At 40.3% G+C, this 20896-nt stretch overlaps 2 protein-coding genes across 3 annotated transcripts in view; one reads left to right on the top strand and one right to left on the bottom strand.

Annotated features, from left to right (window-relative positions):
• The window catches only part of PLCZ1 (phospholipase C zeta 1), a 48265-nt gene extending 44962 nt beyond the window's left edge, over positions 1-3303 (top strand). Inside the window, exon 13 of the mRNA XM_050969928.1 lies at positions 1874-3303. Coding sequence (XP_050825885.1) covers positions 1874-1956 — 83 coding nt within the window. The 3' untranslated portion in view covers positions 1957-3303. The remainder of the gene's footprint in view (positions 1-1873) is intronic.
• Positions 3304-5276: 1973 nt separating this feature from the next.
• Positions 5277-20896, bottom strand: part of PIK3C2G (phosphatidylinositol-4-phosphate 3-kinase catalytic subunit type 2 gamma) — a 206320-nt gene continuing 190700 nt past the window's right edge. For both annotated transcript variants that reach the window (XM_018919832.3, XM_030238643.2), the window contains 2 exons: positions 11408-11533; positions 5277-6075 (listed from right to left, as the gene is read on the bottom strand). In XM_018919832.3, coding sequence (XP_018775377.2) covers positions 5923-6075; positions 11408-11533 — 279 coding nt within the window. In that variant the 3' untranslated portion in view covers positions 5277-5922. The remainder of the gene's footprint in view (positions 6076-11407; positions 11534-20896) is intronic.

Below are 20896 nucleotides of genomic sequence, written 5' to 3'. Positions count from 1 at the left end.
ATCCCTGAGGTGTCCCTGAGGGCAAGTTGCTTCCAAAAGCTGAGCAGTGCTCAAATCTTTTTATTTCCTTTGTCAGGTAGTGTGAAAAAGTTGTGCCATTTCCTCCCTCCTCTGCATTTTCTTTTGAAAGCATTCAAATCTATATCCACACTGCCTCCCTTCCCCCAGCAGCAGACTCCCTACTGCTTGTAGACTCTGGGGAGGAATGTTTGCTGCCCAGCTGCAGCAGAATTGGATTTTCCATGTAGTGATTATGTAGCTATACTGAGAGGGGCTAAAATTGAGAAGAATTCTCAACCTGGGGGGTTAAAGGCAAATTGGAGGGGAGTCTTCTGTTACAGTCCCTGTGCCAATGAATCTGCCATGGAGAATGCTAATACAGGACAGGAACTCAATTATTACCTCTGTTATCACAGGATCCACGAGTAGTTAATTATTTAATGCAAAATGGAGCAATTTCAATTTAAAAAAAAAAGTTTTTCTTCTCTCAGGACACTTTGTAGAATATTCTGTAGGTAGGGGCTAGAACACAAGTCTTCAGAAATTAATCTTAGTCTTTGAAGTGGATCTTTGGATAGGAAATCAACCAAGCCTTCCACATATTGTGTACCTGCCTTAAAAATTGATCTCAAATGTAAAGTGTCTGAGACCAGCTTTAATATCTGCTGCCCAGAATCTGAACATGAAATACCAGAGGAACTTATGTGTAACATGACAGAACGAGGGGAAATGGCCTCAAGCTGTGCCAGGGAAGGTTCAGCTGAACATCAGGTAGAATTTTGGCCCTGGAAGTGTTCAGCACTAGAAAAGGCTGCTCAGAGAGGAGGTGGAATCACCATCCCTGAAGGTGCTCAAGAAACAGCTGGATGTGGAACTTGGTGCCATGCTCTGGCTCACAAGGTGGTGATCAGTCAAAGGCTGGACTTAAAGATCTTAGAGGTCTTTTCAAACCTAAACAATTCTATGATTCTGTATAAAAGAAGCAAGAAATTCCAAACCCAGGTAAATGTGGGCCCCAAAGACTCCACAGGCATCCAGACACAGCTAAAGAGGGATTTTAAAAACTGCAGTTTTTACAGATACTGATACCAAACAGAGACTTACTGAAATAGCTGGAGTTATATATTCATAGAGAGATTACAGAATACCTTTTAATCAAAAGTGACACTGCTTATTATCATGAAATAATGGACATTTAGTCAGACAAAGCCATACAGGCTGGGGTTTTGAAGAAGAGATTGTTTTGTTTTCTAAACAGGTAGGTGAATTTTGTTTGAAATTGAGAACTACAACTTCTCCAAATGCTTCAACCAACCAGATAAACACGTCGTTTCTGATGGCATAAATTATCTCTAATAAATTGAATTCTCATTTGACATCAACTTTTTAAGATGTCATGGCAGAAGATGTTACACTTCAATTTTTTCTACCTCAGCTGGACAGTGCACAGTTGCTGCAACACCATTCTGTGGGTGCTATCACTGCTGTTTCACAGGCTGATTTCATCTGTTACCAGAACAATGTCTGCAGCACCTAACCTTGGGTATTACATTGTAACCTTTGTCCATGTTTAAATATCACTGGGCTGAAAGTTTTCCATTTGAAAAAATACCACATCCTGAAAAACACTGGAGTTTTTCACTCTGTCACAGATATTAAAAATACCAGAATTGAAACACTATATATATATGTACACACATATATATATAAATGAGAAGAAACAGCACAACTGGTGTTTCGGTCCTGTATAATTTCATTTTATTATTTACAGAATCATAAATTATGCCTTATCTGCATAGATGACCATAAAACCACTCCATTAACCACCTGTGCTTGTGGTTAATCCACTAATAAGGAGCCCTTGCATTTCCAGGTTACCGTAACATTCCACTGATATCCAAAGATGGAACCAGGCTGGAACCTGCATCGCTGTTTGCTCATGTCTGGTACTATTAGTGATGATCTGCAGAAGAAATTCTTCAGGGGGTTGTCCCCTGCTTCAATAAAGTAGCATTTCTGGCTTTGCAAGAGCCCAGTGGCCTGATTCCCAGCTGGCATATTCTCAATGATTTTGTGAAGCCAGTGGGACTTTTATGGAAGGGGTGTCCTGGATAAGGGCTACTGTCCTTGGCCCTACTGCTATTTTTCTGTAGAAGACTGGGTTTGAGAAAACCTAAGGAGCCTTGAAGTGTGCAAGTGTTGGAAAATCCCAGCTCTACAGAGATGGGGTAATTGAGAAGCATTTTAAAAGACTTTCCTCCTTTATCAGTCTCGTAGAAGGGTGAGACACAAGAGATGTAAAACTCAACACCATTCTATCAGAAGCCACCCTATTTCCTGGATACAATATGGAATCAATGTTTTTCAGCCTATTAACTTTGCCCCACAATGCTGCTAAGACTCCTAACACCAATCACCTATTATTTATTTTACCCTACGTGGTCCTGCTGCAATGCATCTTTCACAGTTCTGATTCTCCAAAATATCTGGTCTTTTTGTAAGACCATCTTTTGGAACTTGTTTCTAGTTCAATCTCCCTCTCAACAATGTCATCTCTATTCCATGGCCTCCCTAAGTCAGCACACCTTATCTCAGAGTTTACACACAGATGTACAAGGCTGTGTGAGTTTTTGTGGGGTTTTGAGAGTCCTTTACAAATCCATTTCTCACTCACAAGTCCATGGGATTGATGAGACACATCCACAGGTCCTGAGGGAACTGCCTAAGCTGCTGTCCATCATACTTGAGAAGTCATGGCAGCCTGATTGGAAAAGGGGAAGCACAGCCCACATTTGCTATCAGAAGCAGCATTGAGGGAGGTGATTTTACCCTCCCACTCTGCTCTCAGGAGATCCCACCTGGAATGTTGCATTCAGCTCTGGGGCCTCCGACACATGAAAGGTGTTGATATTTTGGAGAGAGTCCAGAGCAGAAAATGATCAGAAGTGTGGAGCACCTCTGCTGTGAGGAAATGTTGAGAGGATTGGAGCTGTTCAGCCTAGAGAAGAAAATGCTCCAGGGAGACCTCACAGAACCTTCCAGTAGAAGGGCAGGTAGTGATTGGACAAGGGTGGATGGTTTTGAACCGAAAGAAGGTTAAGTTTAATTGGGTATTAGGAAGAAATTCTTTACTGTGAGGGTGGTGAGGCCCTGGCACAGGTTTCTAGAGAAGTTGAGGACTCCTCATCCTTGGAACTGTCCAAGGCCAGTTGGATGGGGCTCTGAGCAACCTATGAAGTGTGTCTGGCCATAGCAGGGGTTGGAATTAGATGATCCTTAAGATCCCTTCCAACCCAAGCCATTCTGTCAATCTATTATTCTCTGATTATTTGGAAACAATTCATAAATACCCAATGTTTCCATATATTTTTAAAATTCAGTTAATGTCACTAAGAGCTAATTTCAAATTTATGATTAATTATTGAGTGAGAATAATATTCCAATATATATGAGAGATCACGCTAATTTTTAGGATTTGAGGATGTAAAATTGACATTTTTATTTCTATTGAGCAAAATTTCTTACCATTGTACCTTTTGAAGGGAACAGGAAAAATTACACATGCAACGTTCCCTTTAAATTTGTATAAAGTGGATTCTGATTGGGCTATTCTTCTTTAGTGCCCACTGTCATTTTCTTACCTGAAAAAATAGTTTGGAGAAAAACAAGTACTTCTTAAAACCATAAAAAAATCATATGCTAATACTGGTACCTTTCCTTAAATTAGTGTTGAACCTCCTGCTGCTAAAACAAGATAAAAAATTCATGGGCTGGTTTATAAAGAACCATGTTCCTCATAGGAGCAGGGAGCTCAGGAAGTAGGAAACACAGCACTCTGAGGAGAACCAGAGAATTTTAGAGAAAGCCAGGGTTGATTATGTGTGTGAAGATCTATGAGGACAACTTGCCTACCAGAGCTATCTGTGTAGATCTTGCCCATAAGACACAATTTTCTCATTTTCCTTTCAACAACTGAAGTATTGTTGGCCTTCCACAGGACTACAGACTAATGGCAGATTTGTTAATTACACAAGTAATGGCAGATTTGTTACTCAAATATTATTTTTTTATAAAAAGCAGATTATATTGACAAGCTTCTTTAATATCAAACATTATTGCTTAAGTTTGCAGACAGTTCTGATAATACATTGTAATGCTCTTTGTATTTATTTCCATTCTAATGCTGTTTTATTTCATGTTGCTCTAAGATGGAAAATCAGGGCATGTGGTAAACAAGGGTTAGAAAACATCCCAGGAAATGGCACTGTTAGAAAATTGCATTATAGTTTTAATAAGGAAACTGAGACAGTAGACTAAGAGGAATGTAAAATCAATACTGAACTGTAAGGTCAGGTAATTTGATAACTTTGTAAGCTGCTCTCAGTGTGTTTTTTGTGCTTGAATGACAAGGCACTTGATTTTTTTCTCAGGAGAGCCTACAGCATAAAATGTTTGGTGTCCAGATCTTTGTAGTGATGATATTCTGTGTGCCAGCCTATTGCATGTGGTAAATATTTTACAGTTTCTTACAGCTCTGAATAGACTAATAATATTAATATTCAAACAGTTCCACTCACCTCCCCTTACTGAGGAGGATCTTAGTGCACCAGTTAGACTGGGGAAAGTATTTTCAGATATAACCTGATCAAGTCCATTGGTTTGATGCTGAGAAAAACTCCAGCTTTTTTAATTTCCTAGCTAACAGTCCAAGTCCCACTTCAGGAGCTTTACACAGCTTTATATTCTGAAGACTGATGTCAATGTCCTTTGGGAGAAGAAGGTAATTACCTTCACTTCTGGGATTATTACCCCTCTGTTGACCACTTTCCACCTGGTAGGACAAATGTCAGTTCCTTCCAGTATATGGTAATTTAAAATTTACAGCAGATCAGATCACAAATCAACACATCTCCTGTGCCTTAAAAATGTGCCCCTGGCCCTGGGAAGGTTTGTGGACATGATCAGTGGGTCTGGCAATAATGGACAGTTCCCTGTGCCTGCTCACATGCCAAATGCTTAAAGATGTGCTTAAGTGCTTCCTCAAATTAGAGAAAAACAGAGCCCATCATTAGCATCTGTGAACTTAAAGGAACCACTCAAGTTCATCATTTATTATTCATTATATATATAAATATATATAAACATAGATTTTATAGCCCTGAGGTCTATTCAATGCATGTATTGACTTGAACTCCTTATGCAGCAATGTGGGAAGAGTGCTGAACAAATATCTGTGGTTTTATGATCTTAAATAAATTCCCCACTGAAAACTCATGCTCTATATATTCTCTTTATTCATGAACATTAGCTTTTCCCTTCTTTCTTCACACCATATCTGCTTCTTGGATGTCAGAATAAAACAATGACATATATTAATGACAAATTAATATCCTGGATTAAATGTTACATTGTATCAAAACTTTCAAAGTTCTTAAAAAACAAAGTATTGACTGGGTAAGATTTATTATGAAATTTGCTGGACATCTGAAATAGCTATGAAATAAATAAACCATCCCATGGTTTTCTGGTGAAATCCCATGCAGTGATGATAAATTACAGCATTATCAGCATTGCTTCAGCACAGTCAGTGGAATTAATGGGCAGAGAAGAGCCCCCACACACTGATGTGTACAGAATTCAGTATTTTACAGTACTATTTAATATTAACAAAACCAAGCCCTTCAGTGCTGTCAGGAGAAGTTGCTACAAGTCCTCAGGATGTGATTCCTTAAACTCACCCTGGCAGCAATCTGTGGCAGGAATCTGTGGCACTTTTAAGACAACAGCCTAATGGTTGGAAATGTTGGGCTAGGTGTTCAGCAGATGACTGCCTGTTCTCAAGGGCAACTGAGACAAAATCACCCTGGGAAATGGGATAAAGAAACATCAGTGGGCAAATCATGGAATCATCTTGGAGAAGATTTAAATGACACTGTTTCCCAGTGGGTACCACTTCTCTTCATTGAGCTGGACACTGCTCAGCTGAATGTTCACAGCTCCCACAAAAGTTCCTTTGCTTTTCACCACAAGCTTCAGGACACGGCCTTGGAGCTCTGGGACTCTGTCATAGACAATCTGAAATCAAACAGTGAAACAGAAAAAACCACACAACTCTGTTAATCTGTGTGACAGGCAAAGCTTCAATGCAGCACTCAGGATGATGATTAATCCAATTTATGATAATTGCTTTAAACTTCCATCCAGAATAGCAAGTTATTAACCATCAGCCAAATTCACTTAACTTAGGAAATTCACCTCAGAAATACATTTGACCTTATCTCGTTTATATAAAGAGATTCTGCCTTAGAATCACGAGCTTAGGCTCGTGAGATCTGATTATTTTAAAATAAATTTTATTATTCTTATTTCAAATTATTAAAATATATATTTTTATATAATATATAATCATATGACCTATAGAATAATATGTAATATATCTTATATAATTATTATACATATTCTATATATATTATACATATTATTCTATATATAGAATTTAATATATTCTATTCTATAATAATTATACATATACTGATTCCATATTATTATACATATTCAAATATAATATATACAATATAGTATTATATTATCTAAATAATATGCATAACTTAAAATGAATATTATATATTATATATTATATACATACTATATATAATATATAGAATATATCATAATATTTAATAATACATATTATGATATAATGATATATATTATAAAATATATTATATATTATTATATAGCATATATAATATATAATATATTTATACTATATATAAAATTATATATTATGTATAGTATATATACTATATATTAGATATATATAATATATAGTATATCTACTATATATAATAGATATTATTATATACATTATATATTACGGAATAATTATTAGAACATTATTTTAAAATAAATCCGGAACCTGTCTCAAACAATGCTTGAGAGAAAAGAAAAAATCATAATTCACCATTTTCTCTGTGAAAACTGGAAAAGATTGGACCCAGTTCAGCAAATGGAAGTTACTAAATTTTTATGTTTCTGATAGTCCAGAAGGGCTGTTGATACTTCTCCAAATAAACGAGACAGTAATTTAGCATCTCTTAAAAAATTACTAATGCCTATAAATTTAAAATAGCTTTTAAATTACCTGAATGCTGTGAGAACACACTGGGATTAATGATGAACTGATAATGGTGCATTTTCTGAATTTACAAAAACCCCAAACAATCTGGAGCAATAACCTGACAGGAGTCAGCTGCACTCAGAACAGATTCCCATGCTTCAGTCTCTGCATCAAAACAAACTGCAGAGTGAACTCCTGTGAGCTGATCAAATGTGGGGGAATGCTCTCAGTGCAGGCCTGAACTCCCTTCAGAGAACTCCATTTAATCTAAAATTTGTATGGCTGGAAATGTTTTTTGCTATTTTATTTGCAGTGGAAAAACCCTTTACATTTTGATCTCTCTGTGCTGTTGGAAAAGCAAACATGGTGACTTTCACTTCAGAGGAATGGGAAATTGAAACTGCCTTAAAAAAAGGCATTTGCCTGCTTGGAATTTCCATGGAATCTGTACCTGAGGAGGAGGAAAGGCAGCCTGAGCCCCTCCAGCTTGGATCTCTGTGGGCTGGACTGATGAAACCTCTCTGTACTTCCACTTGCAACTCCAGGAATTTCACAGGGAGCATGGAATGGACAGGACACCAGGCAACCCTCACAGAAAGCACCAAAGACCAAGAAAAATCTTACCAGGGGGTTAACATTTCATTTCCTAGTTAGAAACCTTTGGAAATAATAGCTTGGGATGGCTGGCATGAAATTGGCACCTGGTGCTTTTTGGTTTTCGTGTTTACTGTGCCTATTTTGCCAAATTGTCTGTGAATTACAAATTTCACTCACCAAAATAAAAGTGAGGTGATGAAGAAAATCTGAAAAGCAAGGACAGGCACAGTAAGCATAATACAATGTAGAATAAATCTGTGATCTGACGATCATGCTAATGTTACCAAAGAAAGCTGCCCTGTTTCTTTGCCAGTATATTAAAGGTACCAGCTGTTGCTTTAAATCACCAAAAAATACAAATATCAGCTGTAAATGCTAAGAAACTGAACTGGGGTAATGAGGAGCTTTTAATCTTTGGCCAAAAACAGGCTTAAATCTTTGAGCAAAGACAAACCTTTGCAGTGCAGGGTGGGTGGTTTTCAAATGATCCCAGGAAACTCTTTCTAAAATGGCATTGCAAATTCAGCTGGGGTAAGGTATACATTACCATCAGGATGTAGGGAGAGAAGAAAGGTCTGCAGAAGGCTGAATTAGGGTGGATAAAACAAAAGCCACCTGCCAGAATTTGGGAACAGTTAAATCCTGAAATGATTGTGCAGTGAGAATATTTGCCAGCCTTTTCACAGATAATCAGATGGAGGTGAGTTATGTGTGGCCATGCAGCAAATCAGTGGGACAGTGAGGGCTGGAATTCAACTGTTCCTGGCTCCAAAAAGAGAAACACTGTTGACCTACAGGAGTTTAATGACATTTTAATCACAAATGAGGGACAGTTGCTTCTCCTTAGGTAGCCATGGCACAGTTCCTAGATTTGGTAATTAATCCAAGGTACTTTTGATGCATGGTGCTGGAGGGAGTTCCCCTCCTCCCCTTCCATCAGACTGGCTGGGGCTGCTCTGCCTTCTTTTTTTTTTTTTGTATTCCACTTCTCTGTGTTACTCCTCTTTTCTCCACCACCACTTCTCAAAGCAATATAACATTAACTACTGTGAATGCCACAAATTCCAAAATCCAGGTACAGGAGAAACAAAGGATTTTCTTTTTTTTTTTTGCTAAAAGCCACTCCAAAACATTTGCTGTAACTCATTTCATTGTCAGCCCTTCTGGATTTTCGCATCTTCACTCTCACACAAAAAAAAAAAGCAAACATAAAAAGCAGTTTTGCAAGGTTGATAATTTGCTGTAGGCAGTCATAAGCAATAGAAGTACAAAACTAAAATCAAAAATACCCAAGAGAAGCACATTTCAAATTTTTCTCAGTCTGGAACAAAGAAGGAAATTAATATACAGCTTCCTTCCAGCCATTTGGCTTTAATAAAAACTTATGAACTCATAAAAAAGGCTACAACATTTCTGTACACAGTGTTTTGGACAGTAACTAACTTAAGAGACAGCTGACTTATATTTTTAGTAGTTTTCCTTCCCTGGGGCAGCTTCTGCCTCAGCCTACCAGCCTTGGACAGCAAATGCATCCAGAATGACATCACAGATGGAGGAGCAGAGCTGCTGAAGCACAGGCATCGGGTTGGGAATGGCCAAGTTCAGTGGAACCATATGTCCCCACTGTGATTAGCACTTCCCAGGGAAAAAGATTGAGCATCTGGGAAGAAAGCTCTCAGTTTGGGTTAAGGACATTAAAGTTTTCATGGAGTTTCTTTTAATGGCAGTGGAATACTTGTTAACCACAATTAAATCTCCTCCCAGTGACTTGCTGACTGACTGCAGACAGGATTTTGGATTTCACTGCATTCAAAGGGATCTAAAAACAATTTGAAAATAATTGTCTTCCAGTGCTGCTGGCTGGCTCTTATCTGCTGTCCATTTTGGATACCTTACAATGAATGTTATGATATAATTGTATTATGTTCCTTTGCTTTAAATGTCCTTTAAATGTAAAAGAATTTCTTTAGACAGATTAATTAGATTCATTCCACTCTGACAGCAAAAAATAAAAAGAAAGAAAAAACAAAAAAATAAAGCCTACTTCCTTGTTATTCCACTGCAGTGCTGTGGGGAGGGAAATTTGTCTCAGCTGTGAGCAGCCATCCTACTCAGGGAGCCTTCTTCCAGAATGCTGGAAGTCATCAGTGTGAGCAGGCAACTTTTGTAATTAACAGATGTGGGAAAGGGGCAATATTAGAACTCCAGGGGTGAGAAACTAAGAGATAAGCACTGAGACTCTGCTGACTAACCCAAGTTTTATCATATCTTATCTATGAAACAGGGTGGAGTGGTAATATTCTCCATGCCTTCTACTTACAGCCTGCTGAAAGAGCATTTGTAAATTACTTTGAGATCTTTAGGAGATTTGTTACATGTAATAATTATAATCTCCAATCCCACCTACTGCTTCAATCTCATCTGCCCTCACAAATGAACACAGTTTATGCCACTTCCCATTCTGCCATAAATGTTTCTCCATACAAATGTTTCCTTTCAGCCCAGAGGCATGAGCACTTCAGTGGTGTGTGAAATAATCACACATAGCTGTGAATGGATGGCATTTTAACATAAAAAGAACCTGGCTATTTATTCTGGTGTTATCATTTAGGACAGTGACAACCAATTTTCAAATGTTAATTTGAATAGCAGCATCCATTCAATTAAGACTTTTCATGCTATTGTGCATGTCTGCATTCAGAACTGCTGGGTTATGGTGCAATGATGCTTGGCCTCATTTGGCTAACGTGTAACTGTGCTTATGGGGTGAGACAGAGCACTGTGAAGAATCCAACTGCTTTCCTGAAGAGACATAAAAGACACTGCTTCACTTCTGAGAAAAGTGCAAAACAGACAGTTGTCCCCATTTGTGCTCCAGCTTATGATGCATTCCTTCCTTTTGGTCATCCTCATTGCAACAAATAAAAATGCTGTATTGTTTTATTTCAAGAGTGGGCAAAGCAAATAAATCAAGTTCACCTGTGTGGGTTGTGGGTGGCCTGCTGGGAAGGAGCTCTGCAGAGAAGGACCTGGGGGTCCTTGGGGACAACAGGCTGTCCATGAGCCAGCAGGGTGCCCTCAGGGCCAAAAAGGGGTCCTGGGGTGCATTAGGAAAAGCACTGACAGCAGCTTGAGGGGGGGATCCTGCCTCTACTCAGCCCCAGGGAGGCACATCTGGAGAGCTGTGTCCAGCTCTGGGCTCAACAGACCCAGAAAAGCAGGGCAGCCCTGGAGTGGGTCCAGGGAAGGGCTGTGGAGATGGAGAGGCACTGGAGCATCTCTCTCATGAGAAGAAGCTGAGTGAGCTGGGCCTGTTCACCCTGGAAAAGAGACAGCTGAGAGGGAACCTCCTCCAGATCTGTCAGTGTCTGCAGGAAGAGCTCAGGGGATGCACCAGGCTCTGCTCTGTGGGGCCCAGAATGGGACAGGAGGCACCAGGAGGAACAGATGCCCAGGAATGTTCACCAGGACATCAGGAAGAACTTCCCTGTGCAGTGACTGAGCAGGATGTCCAGAGTGGGTGTGGAGTGTCCCTCACTGGAGATATCCCATCTGCTGTGCCATGTGCCCTGGGATGGCCCTGCTGGAGCTGGGAGGTGGCACCAGGTGCCCACTGTGGCCCCTTCCAGCCTGACCCATTCTGTGACTCTGTGAAACAAGAAAGGGTGGAAGGAAGTGAAGGGAACTCACAAGTTCATTGTAAGTAGGGTCAGAGCCTTTTGGAGCTGTCCTGGTTTTCCTTCGACTGACCTCCCCAGGGTCTGGCAGAAGATAAAATTCAGCATGTGCACTTGGGGCAGAGCCATCTGGGAGGTGCTGGAAAACAAGGTCACAAATATGAATGTCCATGTTCTAGCAAAGAAAACAAATAAAAAAGCTCCAAATGAAATCTGGGCTTCTAGAATCATGTTACATTCTCAGTGTTCTCTGGGCTAAATTGGAGTGCTAGTGGAATAAAAATAATTATTAGAATTCAGCTTAAAATAGAATCAGGAAAATAAAAATTAAATAATACAAAGACAAGGTAAAATTGTCTATTTTTAATATTTACATTCTGATGGAAAAAACCCTTAAGCCTCAATCTACCCTAACTCATCCTAATCTGATACAAAGTCCTGCCCTTCCACTTTCCAGAGCAAGGCACAGAAACTGGATTTTAAACAATAAGCTCCTATTGATTTTAACCCCTAAGTATCAGGGCTGATATGGGGAGAACCAATTGTTCCTAAGGGTGTTTTGGAAAACATATTACTGTAGAGGAGCCAGGAGCATTTCCTGCAGCAATATGGGCAGAACAGGATTCTTATAACAGCCTTTCTCATCTCGCCCATCACACAGCTGCAATCTCTCTTTAATTTTCCAGTTCAGGTTACTGAATGATATTCCAGATATTCCATCTTACATGGCAGCAACTCCAGATCAGAGACAATCTATTAACCAGGCTCAGTCATCAGCCAGTGCTGGTGGGTGGAGAATTTTTTGATAACTTCTGAGGATCTCTAAAGTTATTCCTAGAGCAGCATTACAATTACCCAGAAAACACTTTGTATTACTTGAGGCTTTGAAAGAACACACGAGAAACATAAAAATGAGAAAGTGTGGAGCAGGCATGCTGCCAGCACCTGTCACTTAATGCTCAGCTCATAATTGAGTACAAACCCTTGTGCTGGTTACAAAATATACAGTCAGAAAGCACAAAATGGGGCACACCAAAATATCAGTAATTTAATCATACAATCAGCATTTTAGACAGGAAGCTCATCTGTCAGCTCCCAGGCAATCCAGGGACAGGATGCAAATAAGAACACAGGAAAAAAGAAGAGAACTTAAAACATTTGGAACCAATGAACCCAGAGGATTATACAGGCTCTTGCATTTATATCTCCTGTTGTAATTTTACACCTGGCTCAGAATCACTCAGAAGTGATTTCTCAGATTTTGATTATTCACAATATGTGGCTGGAAATTTTGGGGCTTTCTACAACATTATCAACAATATATCCCTGGGATGGAAGAAACTGCTGTCTCCTAGCAATAAATAACTTCTCTGTTGGGAAGGAAAATGGGGCTTGTGTGTGTGAGCAACCAGTTCTTGCACAACAAACCTCTGTTTTTTGTTATCTGAAATGATCCTTCAAGGCAAATGATGTGGTCAACTGCAAAGCTCATTATTGCTATCATTAACACCACACAGCATCAAAGGATGCCCCACTCAAACCATTACAGATTGTCAGCACTATGGGAGTGATTAATATTCCTATTGCTAAGTTCCCCAAAGCACATCTGATTTAAAATACCCATGGGATTGAGCTGGATGGGATTCAATGGCCCACAAAAGAGAGGCATTAAAGGGCAATGGAATGAAAGGCTGTTTTCCTAGGATGGGTTGCCACATCATTAATGCAGGATTTATTTACATTTATTTACAATTTACACTGTCCACATGAAAGCCCATCTCTGTTGATCTAGGACTGTACTAAAACTTCAGTTGAGGATTACAAGTAACAGTAAACTGAGCATCTCTTCAAAATCAGGAGGGAGAATGAAATGCAGCCTGAAGTACCAGTCCAGGCAATCAGGATTACACCAAAGTGCAGTCAAGCTCTTCACTTCTCAGTGAATTGGTAAACATCACTGTAACTTGAAGGTCAACTGATTTTAGTTGTTTCAGACAAAGAAAAGATCCAGGCTGAGGTGACAGGCTCCAATGTGGTTTAACAGGACCTGGGTGTCCAGAGTGATTAACTGTCCAGCTGGCATTAACTGAAAAGAAGTCACATAAAATTGTCACCATGCCTTTGAGCTTTGTCATGTTACCCTGCCTGCAGCCCACTAACCTTCCCCTGTCAGCTGATTCCTCCCAAAATTTAAGGAAGGCACTTTGCAGCAGTGTTTTGGCTGTATGAGGTGGACTGAAACTTCCACACTATCCCTCTGAATGTGGATAAATAGGAGCTGAAAGAGGTGAGGGGGAGGAGAGGGTCAAGAGAGAAAATTTAAAAAGAGAACCTTTCAGGGATTCAGATGGGAAACCTCAAGGGGAGAGCTATTGCTCTGGGATATCTCAGAGCTGAAATGAAGCCACTTTTCATGAATAGTGGCAATCAGCAGTCAGCCTGTTAGAGGCAATTTGATGTGCAGCCACTTGAATTCCAAGTAGAATCGTAGTTCTGATTGTTGTTTTCTTCTCCCCAACTTTACAGGTGACATTTTCCCCCTTCCACTCCCCTTGCTGAGGAAATGCAAACAGGCCACTCCAAATGCTGTCCCAATTCTCCATCTGCAGTGGCTCTGTTGTGCCACCAAACAACCAAAAAAGCTTCAGCTGAGCACTCTCCCAGCCAGATCAGATCACTCTCCCTGCCCTCCCCTGCCTCCTGACACCACAAATCCATCCAAGGAAGGATTCCAGCTGTTAAAGGCTCTGTCCCACCATGCACTAATCATTCAGAACTCCACATTAGGAGCAGGTTTAACCCAGCCCCAGCCTTACAAGAGCAGAGTATGGGGAGCTCATACAATGACTTTATGCTGGTTTCTCTTTTGATTGGCACAAGAGCTGATTTTTTTCCTTCTGAAGAGCCTGCTTAACCACAGGATTTCTTGAGGCAAGACTGGCAGTGGAAAGAGTTGTACTTTGAGAAACACTTCCTAGCAGCAGTTTGACTGTAATAGTGCAAAACCAAGGCTGGCATTAACTCTCTTTTTAAAAAATCTCTTTTTAAATCATAAGTAGGTGGAATTTGAAGTAAACAGTTTTAAGACAACTGAAATAGCAGGTAAAAAGCCCCCAAGTTTTGGGCAAACTAATGATTTTCCAGGGTTTCTGAGCTGAGCACTGAAGTAAATGAGACTAGAGAATAAAGGAAAAATGGAGAAAACATCATGGAAAATGGAGGAGACATCAGAAATATTTTTGTTACTAAGGATGATGACTTCTGTCATATTACAGAATCACATTTAGTGCTCACTTCTAACCCAGGCTGCACTGGCTTATTTATAAATTTAGTGAACATGGGGAACACCTGACCAAAAGCACAGAACCCCAGATGGGGTCAGGCTGGAAGGACCCACAGTGGTCACCTGGCCCCACCTCCCTGCCCAGGCAGGGCCATCCCAGGGCACAGGATTGTGTCCAGATGGTTCTGGAACATCTCCAGCCAGGGATTCTCCACACCCTCTCTGGGCAGCCTGTTCTGTGTGCTCACCCACACAGGAGAGAAATTGTTCCCCATGTTCAGGTGGAATTTCTCTCTTTGCACCAGAGGAACTGTCCTGGTGGGTTCATTATAGGAACAGAGTAAGATTTCTAGCAGGTTCATAAATAGTTCTGAAATCCAGCAAAACTTCTTTTTTATTATTAAAGGATTAAAAAAACTGACTGATTTCTGTCCATAGTCCAGGCCAGGGTAAAGAAAAAATCATAGAATACCTTGGAAAGCCATTTTGCACTTTACTCTGCAAAACCTTTATAGTTGAATGCACTTGGGATCAAGCCAACAGAAAAAGCTTAAAGTTTTAAATTGAGTTCTATTTGTGTTTAATTCTGTAGTCATTTTATTAACCTAAAAATAAAGGATTTTTACTTCCTTCAGAAGAAGCTACTCCCAATTTAAATTACTGTCTTAAATCTTTTATTGTGTTTGCTTGCAAATAAATCCAGGCTATAAAAATCTGTAAGGCTGTCAAGGTATGAAACCAAGCTCTTCTAAAGTCAGGCAGAAGGTGGTGAAGATATTTAAGAATGAGGAAGAATGAGGGAGAGAAAGCAAAACTCTGGATTTCTTTTTCCATACCTCTAATTCAACACTGAAAACCTATCATACACAGCCTGTACTTTTATGGCAGCGTTTTATTTTCCACTCCAGTTTTATTTTCCAAAACAAGTTGGTATTTGCTTACAGAATCCCACCCAGATGTGTTACATCCTCTATAATTTAATTTTAAATATAGTAGCTGTGGCTGGGAAATAATGGACAAAATTCAATTAATTTTTCCACAAGAAATTTGTTATCCTAATGACTTTTCTCCCCTGATCATTATTAATGATCCCCAACTCTCCTAACAGCAGGATGCTTTTTTAGCATTATAGGCATAACTACTGCAAAATGTGCCACATATTCAACTATTTAGTGATTTAGCATCCAATAGGAATATTGATCCATTCTCATATGATTTTTAAAATACTCACTTTAAGATAATGTATTGTAAAACTTTTTAAACTCACGTCTTCCTAAGTGAGATAAAATTTTCTTTTTAGTGACTTTTGTCTCAAATTTAAATCATGTCACCAGTTTCATGCAGATCACCTTTTGTCCTAGAGAGGAACAGACTGATGGCTCCTGAACATTTGATAGTTCCAGCTGCTGCTCTCTTTTCCTCATTTTTCATTTTCTACAATCTTGACAGTAAAAACTAATGATCAACTAACTTGTATTAACTCATGACATCTTTCCTCCTCTATAAATAACTACTTTTATTTCCCACAAAAATTAATTTATTTGACATTTTTAAATCTCAGTTTCTCTCTTCTTTTTCTTCAATGGAAAAAATAAAAAATAAATAAAAAAGAAGATATCCAGGCATTAGAAAGACTCTCATTTCAGCTGCTGTCCTCAAATAAAAATAATTCACTTCTTCCACTATTTCTCTTTGTCTTCCTATCCTTTACCATCCTTTTGTTCTTCTCTTACATACACTGCTGTGTGAATTCATTTACATAGTGAAGAAAGGACTACAAAATATTTCTTAATTGTTAATACCAAGATATCCACACACCTCTCAAAAGCAAACCCCTATAGTGAGTGGTCAGGAAAAACCTCCAACGAGACAAAATGTCTATAAATCATGTGTAGACATTAGGTGGATTTGATTATTATCCAATAAAGGAGGATTGGGAAAAAATCCACAGAAGAACTCATCCTTCACTGCAGTAACCTTTGTAAATTACTGGCTGCCTCTAGAATAAATTAAGAGCAGTGAGGAGCTGGAGGAGCCATCACTGCTGCTCTTTTCCACTTCCCCCAGCCCCTGGAGCCATCACTGCTGCTCTTTTCCCCTTCCCCAAGCCCCTGGAGCCATCACTGCTGCTCTTTTCCCCTTCTCCCAGCCCCTGGAGCCATCACTGCTGCTCTTTTCCCCTTCCCTCAGCCCTGGAGCCATCACTGCTGCTCTTTTCCCCCTCTCCAAGCCCTGGAGCCATCACTGCTGCTCTTTTCCCCTTCCCCAAGCCCTGGAGCCATCACTGCTGCTCTTTTCCCCTTCCCCCAGCCCCTGGAGCCATCACTGCTGCTCTTTTCCCCTCTCCCAAGCCCCTGCAGCCATCACTGCTGCTCTTTTCCCCTTCCCCAGCCCCTGGAGCCATCACTGCTGCTCTTTTCCACTTCCCCCAGCCCCTGGAGCCATCACTGCTGCTCTTTTCCCCTTCCCCAAGCCCCTGGAGCCATCACTGCTGCTCTTTTCCATTTCTCCCAGTCCCTGGAGCCATCACTGCTGCTCTTTTCCCCTTCCCCAGCCCCTGGAGCCATCACTGCTGCTCTTTTCCCCTTCCCCAGCCCCTGGAGCCATCACTGCTGCTCTTTTCCCCTTCCCCAAGCCCCTGTGCCACCCAGCAGAGGAAGGCTCAACCCTGTCCTTCAGAGCTGCAGCTTCATCAGCAAACACAGCCTCAGCCTCAGGAAAAAGAGAAAATCCTCTGGGTTACTTCTGAGAAATTCATATTCCAAAGCAGGAGGTTCCTTCCAAAGCAGATTAATGGTACATAAACTTCAGGGCAGAGGGGATTGCTGGGTGAGTGGGTGGCTGTGCTGCTGCTACCTCTGGCACAAAATGGTTAACTACTTTTTGTTACAAGGTCTTTTAAGGTTAAACTGTCTAATTAACAAATGCTACTTAAATTATTTTCACTTTATAACTAATTACTCAAAGCCTGCAATGCTGACTGTTCTGTCTAATTACAAGATATTACTTAAATTTATGAAGAAGAGGGAAGAGGAAGGTAAAGAAGGACTTGTCTCTGTTTTAAAACTTTTCTCTTGCTTCATGTGTGTTACTACATTCTACAACCCCAAACTCTGAGTTCTCTACTTTGTGATATGATACACTTCCAATCAACTCCACACTTGTAATTTCAGTGCTATTAATTACTGTTGAAAGCTTTTATCATGGCCTCAGTTCCAATGCAGTGCTCTCTTGGAAGGCAGAGTCTGTCAGCACAGAGAGTCTGAAATTCTCAGCACCCAGGACTCCAACAGCCTCCCAAATCCTAAGGTGGTATCCAGGACCCTTCCTTGTTCTTCCTTAGAGCTCTGCATATCCCAAAGCAGGAACACCTCTATTCTACCCTGCTGCTCAGCTTTTCATTTCACTCTCACAAAACACCCCCAAATTGCTTGGAAGGGAATGAAAAATAAAATCCCATTTGCAGTAATTAAATAATAATTACAGAAGAAGATATTCCATACACCACTATGGTGCACCCTGCACTCTCTGCTATTGCCAAGACAAAACAGGAAAGCAACTGGTCAGAATGGATTGCACAAGTATGTTGTTTTTTTTTTTTTCCCCAAACAACCACCTTTTTCACCAAAAAATTTGAAGATATTTAACTGCTTCTCTTCAACAGCAGTTTTATTTGATTACATTTTCTGATCCCAGTTTTTTGGGGTTATCTGGCCATGTGCATAAAGACAGAAGACACACTGACAGAGATCACTGCTGTGGGGGTCAGTGGCAAGGCAAGCAAAGGAGAAATTGCATTTATCTCAAGTTAATGCAGGGCAATAAAAATATTTTGCTGTCAGGGAAATTCTGGAGAGCTTTTTTTTTTTTTTTTTTGAGCAGGCTTTTTCTACCTTTTGGAAAGCTGGCAGTGTCTGTGGAGCGAGCCTCCAGATGGCTTTGTCATTTTCCATGCTAAAAATGCAGAGATTTTATCCACATTATTGATGTGAATATCCAAATATAGCTTATGTCCAACCCCTCAGCATCCTCACCAGCCTGCCTGCAGCAGAGTGGGCAGCACTGGAGCAGCCTGGCTGGAGCAGCTGGCTCTGCAGCATTCCTGAGGGGACAACTGTGCTGGAAAAATGGGGTTAGAGCTGTCCTGAGACACAACATTTCCAAAGAGAGAACCAAGAACCAACCCTTTCCAAGGTCTCCTGGCTGTCAAATGGGAAATAAATAACCCTGTCAAGGAGGGAGACCAGCAAGAGTTCACTCTGTCAGATTGTGGACATCTGGTGTGCCTTGGATAAATTGGACCCCACATTGGTGTCTGGCCCCAGCTGAGACAGATCCTGCTGCTGGTGTCACCAGCAGTGACAAAAGGTGTGCATGGAGCTGGAAATTGGGGGGAAATGGTCCATTTTGGAATGATCAGGTCAGCAAAGATAATTCATGGTATTCAAACCAGCCTGGTCAGCTGATCCATCACAATGAGATGGAAATGTGATTCCAGCACATCAGGGAGGTAAACATCTCAGCTTCCAACTGATCCCAAGGCACAGAGACAGAGGGGCTTCCAAAATGAACAGGAATTATTTCTTAAATAATAACAATTAAAAAAAAAAAAGTGTTTTTTTTTTAATTTAAGGAGACAGTTCTGGAAAACAGATTGGATCCCAAAAGACTCAGGGCTTTCTAAGAATTATGAAAAATATTTCTGATCTGCTTCAGTCATTTAAGAGGAAAGCCCAACTACCTCTGCTTAAACGAAATAAATAAAATGAGAGTGAGGATACCCAGAAGGTCACACAGGTTTCTCTCCCAAGCCTTTATTTCTACAGAGCTCTGAAACCAGAAAGTTGAAGGAATACACTGAGATTTATCTCTGCTGCCCCATTGGAAAAGAATAATTTATTGTCCTGGTGATGCAGAGGGAGATCAGGACAGACACAATGCCAGGTGAAATGGGAAGAGTCTACACAAGCACAGGCTGTCATTTAAAACAGGATCCTGCCTTTAGAGACCATTGGCAGCAGGCAAGGAGGACTAGAATTTCACTCCAGCAAGAAATGACACAACTTGGCACGAGTTTATTTCTGTTTCTGAACATGCAACAAAGAAAAAAGACATCACAGAATGGGTTGTGGCTGTACCCAACCCAGAGCTTAACTCCAGCTCCTGACTCTGACCAACTTCTGACCCTTCACTGATGTTTGGGACTCCATTCCTGTGGGCTCCACGTGGCACCACGTGGGAAGAAACAAGTTACCAAGGCTGAAAAAAATAATGTAAAGCAGAAGTGGGAATGTAGGGAATAAATGTACAACTCCCAGAAAAATATCTGAGTGAGAATCCCACAGAAGTTGTTTTTTTCTGAAGGAAAGGTGGCACGTTCTAGATCTCTGCACCACATGTTGCATTACTATTTTAAGACAATTAACTCCACTGGGGTTTTTTTTTGCACAGATGAGAGAATTCAAGGGTCAGGCAAGGTTTAAAACTCTATTATCCTGTGGATAAGCAATGTTGGTGCAGGGTGCAGAATGCAGGGAGTAGATTTCATGAACAAGCCTCTGAAGCTTTTATCTCAGAATTACCACCAAGCCCAGTAAGAAACTGAATTCCATTGCTTTCAACCCTGTGTTATTGCTGTGCTTGGAACACTTAATTTCCAGATGAATATTTAGTCACAGAGTCTATGACGCTGGCTGAGATAAGAATGATCCTGTTTTGACCCTTGGAAACACAGATCCCAGCATTTATTTTTTTTGAATAAAGTACAAAGGAGAACAATGCTAAAGACAAATCCCCATTTCACTTTCCTTTTGAAATCAGTCAGGATTAAGAGCAATGCTGCCTGTTAGAGAGCATGAAAGGAAATTAGCCTTTGAGAAAAGAAACACAAGCAAAGGCTATTGTTCTGTTTTTATCTTTTGGCCACATACAAATTCTTCTCTCTCCTTGCCCGGGCCCAGACAGTGAGTGAATATAAAAATGTGTAAAGAATCAGTGAGATTGTGATCCGTGCCTTCACTCTGCACTATTTTCCTTCTCAATTTCTTAATTAGTTACTAAAGTCTGTATATGCCTATCTTTAATTTCTCCACCTGTACCATCTCCCTGCACTTTTCTTTCAATTATTCTGCAGCATGCCATCTCCCTGTGCAAGAAAGCATTTCATTATATGAGGCTTGCAGTTTCTGCTCCTTAATTAGCTCTCATTACTTCTACTTA

Source organism: Serinus canaria, chromosome 1A, assembly GCF_022539315.1.
Source record: "Serinus canaria isolate serCan28SL12 chromosome 1A, serCan2020, whole genome shotgun sequence".
NCBI lineage: Eukaryota > Metazoa > Chordata > Aves > Passeriformes > Fringillidae > Serinus > Serinus canaria.
This window is presented reverse-complemented; position numbering and strand designations above follow the sequence as displayed.